Raw genomic sequence first — 10,181 nt, 5'->3', positions numbered from 1 at the left:
CAGAACACCGTGAGCCTGTGCGGGAACAGCCCCGGCTGGCCCGACATCAGCCTCTGCTCCGAGGGCTACGTGCTCGCCGCATGCCCCGAGTTCTGCGGCACCTGCGGTACGTATATTCTCATCCCATATTCTCACTCACTCACTCACTCACTCACTCACTCACTCATTGACTCATTGACTCACTCACTCACTCACTCACTCACACTCTCACTCACTCACTCACACACTCACTCACTCACTCTCACTCACTCACTCACTCACTCTCACTCAATCTCACTCACTCACTCACTCACTCACTCACTCACACTCACTCACTCAAACACTCACTCACTCACTCACTCACTCACTCACTCACTCACACACTCACTCACTGCTGTACGTATATTCTCATCCCATATTCTCACTCACTCACTCACTCACTCACTCACTCACTCACTCACTCACTCACTCACTCACTCACTCACTCACTCACTCACTCACTCACTCACTCACTCACTCACTCACTCACTCACTCACTCACTCACTCACTCACTCACTCACTCACTCACTCACTCACTCACTCACTCACTCACTCACTCACTCACTCACTCACTCACTCACTCACTCACTCACTCACTCACTCACTCACTCACTCACTCACTCACTCACTCACTCACTCACTCACTCACTCACTCACTCACTCACTCACTCACTCACTCACTCACTCACTCACTCACTCACTCACTCACTCACTCACTCACTCACTCACTCACTCACTCACTCACTCACTCACTCACTCACTCACTCACTCACTCACTCACTCACTCACTCACTCACTCACTCACTCACTCACTCACTCACTCACTCACTCACTCACTCACTCACTCACTCACTCACTCACTCACTCACTCACTCACTCACTCACTCACTCACTCACTCACTCACTCACTCACTCACTCACTCACTCACTCACTCACTCACTCATTGACTCATTGACTCACTCACTCACTCACACTCACTCAATCTCACTCACTCACTCACTCACTCACTCACACTCACTCACTCACTCACTCACTCACTCAAACACTCACTCAAACACTCACTCACTCACTCACTCACTCACTCACACACTCACTCACTGCTGTACGTATATTCTCATCCCACATCACTGCACAAAAACCTGGATTTACCAATGGTAGTAAATATTCAGTTAAGTTGGGTAATGTTTACGTTGTGAACAGTAATGGACTAATGGTTAGTAAATGAAATTACTACCATTGATAAGTCCGATGCTGTTTACAAAGTAAACTCCCATTGGGCCCATGTGGGCAGGAACATGTTAATAAGGATCATCAGTATTATAAGACACGAAGAACTAATCTCCAAGCAGATCCCTATCGGTGGCAAAAAAGACAGTATCAAATTGGCCAGGCAGTATCCATTAGCCAGAGAAGGTCCGCAGCCACCGACGGGGTGGGGGTCAGGACCAAAAATGATATATAAAAAGGTAACGATCATTCCCCCACAACCTCTGCTTGGAGAGTAACGATGAACAAGGAATCTTCCGAATAACTTTCTTGCACGAGAATTGTACATTGTACAATGCATGGCAACTAACATACCCGTTTTCCCCTTCCAGCCTGCCCCACCAACCCCGAGTGTAAGAACGGTGGAAGCCGCGGTGACGATCCCAACCTCTGGGGAGAGGACACCTGCGACTGTGTCTGTCAAGGCTCATGGACGGGACCCACCTGTGAAGGTACTTAGCAGTATTCTTTGCTTACAAAAAGGAACGGACCCTATTATAAACCATGTATCTGCTCTCACTCTTGCGTACGTATTTTGTACCATGTATGCGTAAAACAGATGTATGAATTTATTATGATCTTTGCTATTTATTTGCGTTGTATATTTGTTATTTATTTTGTCTGACCCTTACCTCTTCCCTCATGACCTCAATGAAAAGCGGTCTTCACGCTAATTCGAGCTTCTCATGACTGAACTTTTAAGGGCTTAGATACATTCTTCCAAGTATTTGGCGACGTGGCAACTTGGTCTTGTGGTTAGGGCTATTGAAGTAGAATCTAAAGGTTCTGGGTTCGAATCCCGAGCAGGACCTAATGTTGGACTGAGCCCCTTTAACCCTTGTCCTGCTGGCATTCCTGGCACAATATTTTTCAATAATTTCATGTCTTAATTAGATCATAGACCCCCAATTTTTTTTGCCCTGCAGTGGCATAGTTACTTCCGCATTCGTTGCGTTTCGCTGCGGTGTGATGCGTTGCACGAGAAATACCCCCAAATCGTACCTATACAGGGTGTTATATAGATGGTACTGTATGTGCCGCGCGACATATGTTGCGCACAGCAGGACAAGGGTTTTAAGAACATCTCGGAGCAATTTCACGGCACCTTACACGTCGTCTTTACCTACGTCTTTACTTTACGGTCCGCTCTACAAGTTCCATATACGCAGATTAGACTATAAGTGTGTTACCTCTTTACAACATAAATGGCATGTTTTTCCTGCACACAATTAAAGTTTGTGCGAGCATTTGGTCTAAAAATTCATTCTTCGTTGATACATTCATACAGGTAATGTATGACATCTCGTAAACGATGAAATGTATATATTGCCATGGTTCTTTCGTTTGTGCACCATGATGTAGAAATGCTAACACCGCCTTCTGCTATCTTCCTCTAGTCTGTTCCCTGGCCTGCGCCAACGGAGGTATTGTGGACCCCAACACCTGCACATGCCACTGTGCCGACGGCTGGGATGGCCCGACTTGCTCAGGTAAGGTTTTAAAGGCATCCAATGCGATTTCAGAGCAGCAAAACTGGAAATATTATTCTTAATAAAGAAATCTTTATGATATTGACACATACTGCGTCACATTAGCACATTTTAATCATGTAGTACTTTGGGTACTTAAAACTGGAGAAACAAGCCCTAAGATGAGTCCTTTATTTTAAGGGAGGTACCCTAAACCAAGGGCCCTTCCATTAACCATTTTCCGTCAGAATTTTGGGTAGATTTGCTCCATGAGGGTCAATATACATTGTGACAGTGTGGTTTCAACTCGCTATGTAGATAAGTGACCAGAATATTGACTTTGAAAAATCGGGTTTCCAAGCCCTAAAAATTGCACTGGCTTTAAAAAAGTCCACATCTTATCATGGAAGTTCATCTGTGTTGCCACTAATCATAGTCAAATCAAATCACCGGACCATACTGGACACTGATACTCAACTACGTTTTAAGTTAAGGGTAGTAAATGCCAGTTTAGTCGGGTTAGGTTTATTGAACATTGATAAATCCGACTTTTCGTACAGTGTGAGCACTACTGTTTGTCCTTGATAGATAGAGATTTTGTAAAAGAAGAAGAAGAACTTTATTGCACGACAGTTGTACATGGTACAATGTATGGCAAAGTACAAACAACAACAAAAAACAATAAAATGAATGTGTTCAATAAGACCTAATGTAGAATAAAACGTAACATGTCCTAATTACTCAAACAATTAGAGCTAGCACAAGTCTTTGATAATGTGTTACAATCGAGTGGGGGTAATCACGCGTTTTGGTATTTTTCTTATAGCAAAACAATCTTTTATATATTTACCTATTTTTGCATTGTGGGAATCATTACATGTAAAGATATATTCAAATATGTCTATAGCATCGAGACTCTTGAAATCTGTTGTACTTGATTCGAGAAATATAAATAGCTTATTACGTAAAACATCATATTTGGTGCATTCCATAACTAAGTGAAATTAATTTTCAATGTGCTTTGAACAAAATGAACTTGTAGTAAGACATGTGTTGTGTTTCCTTTCCCCCAGACGTGTGCGCGGATTCCAGCACCCTGTGCGGAGCGAACCCCGGCTGGCCCACCGTAGACTCCTGCTCAGTGGACTATGTACAGGCCGCCTGCCACGCTTTCTGTGGTGTCTGCAGTAAGTTCTTCTTCATTTCTGCCCAGCCCTACAGTGTAGGATTATTGGCAGCTGTTGCGCTTTGTTAGTTACAACTGTGACCCGGTACATAAAAAACAAAGGGAAAAAAAGAGATAACCCAGAAGGGAACATAAAACAACTGATTTTATGTGTGCTAAAGACGGGGCAAGTGCATTAGTGCGTAAGTAATATTTACATATATACAAGACATGATGGGGTGGCTCAATGCAGCAGGGTCCTCGCCAGTTCAGATTTGAACTGGGCGAGAGACCCCGCCGCCTCCGCCGCACCAGGAACAAGTTAGTCTAAACGACAGTCACATTTACCCCATAAACTTCAGTAACATTCAGAAGATCGTAGTTTGCGTTATGCTGAGGTCACATTTAGAAACCGGGGCCCGGCCGGGCTGTTTGCATCAACGAAAAATTAACAATTAGGTCTCTTATGAATCCACACTTTTCAAAAGTGTAAAATACGTTCATTTATTTTTCATTGTAAAAGTGGCTGCGTGAAAATACGCTGAGCCGAACCGTCACTTTGTATGTTTCCTTTCATTTGTATTCATTACTGTTTTTCTGAATAAAATAAAAAGAAAAACAGCTGCAATCTATCTCTACGTTGGAATTGGTTCCAGACTAAGTTGATGGTACCGTACGTGATGTACCTGAGTATCACTGCTGGTTTGTACCTGAGTATCACTGCTGGTTATTAAGGCCATGTTGATTTGATTATATGGATGACATCCTCTGGGAACCCCAAAACTGATTCGCGCGTGCGAATAAAAAAAACGTATTGCAAAAAAAAAGTTGCTTTCATAAAATCTACGTTGTTATGAAGGTCTAACAAATGACACAGAGTATGGTATGGCGAATAATCTACTCTTTAAATTCATTTCTTTGCATTTTAGTTTCTTGTTTGATTTTGGCATTCTACGACGTTGGAATCGTTTTCAAATATTTTTTTTTGCAACTTTCGGTATATATTTGCTCATTTTGCAACTGTTTTGTACAATTTAAAGTGTGGTTGGAAACTTTTTTTTTTGGAAACGGCCGAAAATTCATGCGCGTGCGGATGTCATCCATATAATCAAATCAACATAGCCTAAATAGATAAATTGAAACCGCGCCTTTGTTGCCTGCAGCCCAACTGACCGTGAACCCAGTGATCGACCCTGCCAACCCCGACTGTAACGTGCCTGTGGACCTGGTGTTCGTGGTGGACGGGTCCGGCAGCGTCGGCGCCTCCGAGTTCGAGAAAGTCAAGACCTTCATGAAGAACGTCGTGTCGCAGTTTCCCATCAGCGCAACGGATACTAAGGTAGGCACACAACTAGGTGTCGTACGAACTACAAACACTACTCCTTTGTTCCCCCGTACAATTCGTGATTGGCACGCCCTGCCCACAGACACTGTCCAATCCCCGTCTCTGGCCACCTTTGTCTCGATCTCGAGGGTGTCCAGTCCGGCCTAGCCTCAGTTGTGCTGGTGACCTTCGACCCGAGACATGTCAATTATTGCCGGTATCGGCAGTTGGACATTACCGGAAGAAGAAGAAGAAGAAACTGCACGAAAAAAGTAGGATTTACCGATGGTAGCAAATGCCAGTAAAGTCGGGTAATGTTTACTTTGTAAACAGTAGCTGATTTTAAAAAACATAGTAAATAAGAGTCAAATCGGTAATTTCGGATACAGACATTGTTTTATTGTTCTTTACTACCATTGTCAAGTCCGATACTGATCGTGAGAAATAATTTTTCCCTCAGGTTGGAGTGATCCTGTACAGCTCGACGGTACAGGAAATGTTCTCCCTGAACGCGCACTACACCACAACAACAAACAAACAAACAAACTTCTTTCTTGTCCTCATGCAGGTCGGGGTGATCCAGTACAGCTCCACGGTACAGGAGGAGTTTTCCCTGAACGCCATAAAGACAAACAAACAAACAAACAAACAAACAAACAAACAAACAAACAAAATCTTCTGAAAACGGTTCTTTCTTGTTCTCATGCAGGTTGGAGTGATCCAGTACAGCTCCACGGTACAGGAGGAGTTTTCCCTGAACGCGCACTACACCACAACAAACAAACAAACAAACAAACAAACAAACAAACAAACAAAATCTTCTGAAAACGGTTCTTTCTTGTTCTCATGCAGGTTGGAGTGATCCAGTACAGTTCCACGGTACAGGAGGAGTTCTCGCTGAACGCGCACTACACCAAGGCCGCGGTGCTGAACGCCATCGACAACATCGTGTACATGGGCGGCGGCACGCTGACGGGGGCCGCCATAACCTACATGAAGGACTTCAGCCAGTTCAGACCCAACGTCCAGAAAATCGCCATCGTGGTCACCGACGGGCAGTCCAGCGACGACGTGGCGGGTAAAACAATGTTAATTTTTTTATTCATCAAAACATGAAAACATAACAAAGGACAGTGTGGCGCTGCACTCAAGTTTACAACTTATATTAACAGCGCCACACAACAAAAAAGTACAATTAACATTTAAATATACAAAGTTGACATATCTGTGCGCCGTAGTCCCGCCACCCCAAGACATTTATATGTTAAATTAAATGCTAACAAAGCTATTTGAAAGATAAGATTGCGTGGTATCCTCCTATATCTCATTGGCGGAAAAAACATCGCCAATCAGAGCTAGGAGGAGAATTTAGGCCCATTAACACGTACGTAGTATTTGGACTCCTATATCTAATTGACTGTTAGAAACAGTCAAGCAGAGCTATAGCAGCGCTTGGTATCTCCAATGTAAATCTGAGTGAGTTGCATCGTTTTAAAGTTGTACCAATGTGAGTACCCATGTGGAGCTTTGCAAATGTTACCTTTCTAGTTTTAATTCCTTTCATGATTTGTCTTCGTTCTTGCTTTATACCAGCCCCGTCCCAGGCAGCTCAGAACCTGGGCATCACCATGTACGCCATCGGAGTGGGCGGGAACGTGGACCAGGCCGAGCTGAACCAGATCGCCAGCACCTCGCAGTACGTCACCACCGTGGCCGACTTCGACGCCCTGGACGCCCAGATGGACGCGATCACCGCCACCGTCTGCACCCGTACGTACCTTTTTTTAAAAATTATTTATTTATTTCAACACACACCAAAAAGCAAACCTTGCAGCAGGGATGATAATCCCTGAATTGAAAGAGTTTGCGTACAGAAAAAAAAGTTACAATAGGCAGGACAAGCGATATATACAATCCCTCATATACCAAGTACCTCATATACCTCATTGTACCAAGCAAAAAAACTTTATACAGATGAGGTTTAGGAAAGATAAAACTAGTGATGTGACAGTTCTTTGTTGTATAGGGCTATGGCCCTATGGAGAAAGGACAGCTGGAGCCTGTAACAACAACTTGCTTATAGACATAGACAAGTTATTCCCAGCCGGTCTTTTTGCCATCCCATATATATGATTCTGCTAAGGACGTGAAACCTACAGGATGGAGTTCAGCCAGATAGCGTGAACACTGAACAGAATCCCACATTCAAATTAGACTTTTAAGTCTAAGGTCAACAAACATCTGTCCCTAACACTAACACACAGTTGTCCTGTCCCTAACACTAACACTAACACACAGTTGTCCTGTCCCTAACACTAACACACAGTTGTCCTGTCCCTAACACTAACACACAGTTGCCCTGTCCCTAACACTAACACTAACACACAGTTGTCCTGTCCCTAACACTAACACACAGTTGTCATGTCCCTAACACTAACACACAGTTGTCCTGTCCCTGTGTAGATGCGACTGACCAGTGTGAGCTGCCCGTGCTTCAGTACCAGACGTGCGTGCAGAACGCCCTGTCTACCTGTTACTCCCAGACAGGGCACGCGAGGTCAGCAGGAGCAGGAGGAGCGCCGACGTGCCCATCACCCTCCGTCGCCCAGGTAACCGTCACCAGGGGCAACGCCATCACTTTCTTAGACCCCTTTTGTACTATCATCAGTCGCTGAGCGTATCTGTATTGCAGACAGAATTAGATTTGTATCAGTTAGTAGAAATTCTTGCGATCAGTGACTGTATTTTTGTAAGGTAAATCACGTACCTCCAAATTTTCGGTGTTGATTACGGAATGACCTAGTCTCGCGAGAACACTTTTTTGGAGGTACGTGATTTACCTTACAAAATACAGTCACTGATCGAAGAATTTCTACCAAGTGTTAATTCTCCGTGACTGATGAACCTCTTCAACGATAGATTTGTATCACCCTTAAAACCCTATCTAGACCGGAGGGGGGGGGCTAAAAGTGCCCGCGCCAACTTTGATGTCGGATAGCGTCTGAACAGCTTGCGCTAGAACCACCAAACTTGGTGACTTTTCCTAACATATTGCTGGCAACAATTCGTATTAGTAGAATAAGATAATAATTCTTTATTTTGCCGTGGGCACGGCAACGGGTTCATTTTTTTGCCTAAATTTAGTAATTTTCGTTTCAACAATAGAATTTTAAGGGTTTTATCTCTCCCTCAGCCGAGATCCGTGTGATGGTGAGCAGCCAGGGCCTGCTTGCCGTCGTGGGTGTGACCGTGGGGGTCATCTTCCTGGCCGCCATGATGTTCACCTTCAAGATGAAGCAGCTCACCAAGTCCAAGGTGAGTCCGACTTTGTCTCTTGGCTACCCTCACGCCGGGTTGATGTACATGGCAGAAAGCTCAGAAATTCGCACGACATAAGCCAGTTTAGGTGTAGAACGTCCCGTTTCTTGAACACTACTCTGCCGTACTGTTTTAAGCTTTTGAATGGTGAAAAATGATTCACTTCATCAGTTTCACATATACAACCCTGCATATTATACCCCTAGACTATTTCTGTAATGTTAACTTGTAAGAAACATTCAATTGTTTTTATATTGCATTATTGTATTTTTAACGTTTTTAATTTACTTTTTTTAATTTTTAATGTAAACTTAGATATGTAACGAATAGTTTTGCTATCAAATGTAAAGAATCTTTATCAAATAGCTAATCTATAAGCGAATTTTGTGTTGTGTTTTAAAGCCTTCCCAATTTAGCCAAATATGGCTGCTTGCAGGCTTTTGTGTGTACTTTTTGTAAGGCACAAATAAACTAGTCTCTCTTTCTCTCTCCAGGTCAACGGCAGTGCCTAGTGTGTCATCACGTCACCCAGTTTCATACATGATCTAATGTGACCTTCTACAACAACTGGTGATAGAATAAACACCAATTTTCCAGAGATTACGATCACCCAGTCGAACTGAGAATAAATTCCAGTACCCCCTTGGAAATCAACACTATGCTGTATGAGGTTACCCTCACATCGTAAAATATTAAATAAACATGAAATGAATAATATTCTGTGTCCGTTTTTGGATTGTAGCAAGTGTTGTAGTTATCTACATTGTTCACATTGACTCCCCCTGTCTAGTTTGGGGATGCAAATTGTACACCAGATTGTTTTTCTTGATTGAGAAAATAAACAACCCAGTCTTGAAAAAGACACAGTGCAGCATGTAGTTTTTTTCACGTGGAAGTACATCATACACAAAGATGCAAACACTAAAATTGCATTTACACAATGTTTTTTTTTACAAGCAACAAAATGCAACCAATAGGGCTACTCTTTTGATGTAGACTGACTGTTGCTACCAAGTATCTCAATTGTTTAGGCCACACCAATTTAATTTCTTGGTTAACGGATTCGCCTGCTTCATTTTTTTCTGATTTTCAAATAAAAATAAAAATTCAGAATCAACTGCAAAATGCTCATATTTAGCCCTGAACAGTTGAAAACAGTCCTTTTCTTCCTAGTTGTTACAGTTATTCCATGTTCCAATGCAGTGGTATCATTCAAAGTTCAAAATTCATTGTTTAAATTTTGAACCAGCCTGGTGTGTTGACTTCATGGCTCCTATACCGTACCATTTTGGGTCATAATAGGATGCCTAGGCCTGTTTTTATTTTTTATTTTTGTTTCGCCCGCCCGCTCCATTATTTTTCTAGAAAAATCCGTTAACCAAGAAATTAAATTGGTGTAGCCTTAATGCACACATTAAATATATGTCGTTAAGATCACGATCTTTACCCCAATACTATAATAAACTGACTTCGATTGGAGATCAGCACAAGGCTGAAGCACATTAAAGGATGAATTACTGACTACTGGTCCTTAAAATGTTGTTTGTAGTATACATTCTAAACTGTATACAGTTGGTCCCATTGTTAGGTGTTTGGTATCTTCTTCAAATCTAACTATT

At 42.7% G+C, this 10,181-nt stretch overlaps 1 protein-coding gene across 1 annotated transcript in view; it reads left to right on the top strand.

Moving 5' to 3' along the window:
- LOC109465174 (collagen alpha-1(XII) chain-like) overlaps window positions 1–9,426 on the top strand; it is a 25,375-nt gene extending 15,949 nt beyond the window's left edge. The window contains 11 exon segments of the mRNA XM_019762319.1: window positions 4–106; window positions 1,619–1,738; window positions 2,684–2,776; window positions 3,829–3,942; window positions 5,084–5,259; window positions 6,097–6,322; window positions 6,838–7,014; window positions 7,708–7,791; window positions 7,794–7,853; window positions 8,438–8,559; window positions 9,057–9,426. Of these exon segments, the coding sequence (XP_019617878.1) occupies window positions 4–106; window positions 1,619–1,738; window positions 2,684–2,776; window positions 3,829–3,942; window positions 5,084–5,259; window positions 6,097–6,322; window positions 6,838–7,014; window positions 7,708–7,791; window positions 7,794–7,853; window positions 8,438–8,559; window positions 9,057–9,074 (1,293 nt within the window). The 3' untranslated portion in view covers window positions 9,075–9,426.
- Window positions 9,427–10,181: the final 755 nt, after the last annotated feature.

This window comes from Branchiostoma belcheri, unplaced genomic scaffold, assembly GCF_001625305.1.
Source record: "Branchiostoma belcheri isolate BF01 breed outbred unplaced genomic scaffold, Haploidv18h27 scaffold15, whole genome shotgun sequence".
Taxonomy (NCBI): domain Eukaryota; kingdom Metazoa; phylum Chordata; class Leptocardii; order Amphioxiformes; family Branchiostomatidae; genus Branchiostoma; species Branchiostoma belcheri.
This window is presented reverse-complemented; position numbering and strand designations above follow the sequence as displayed.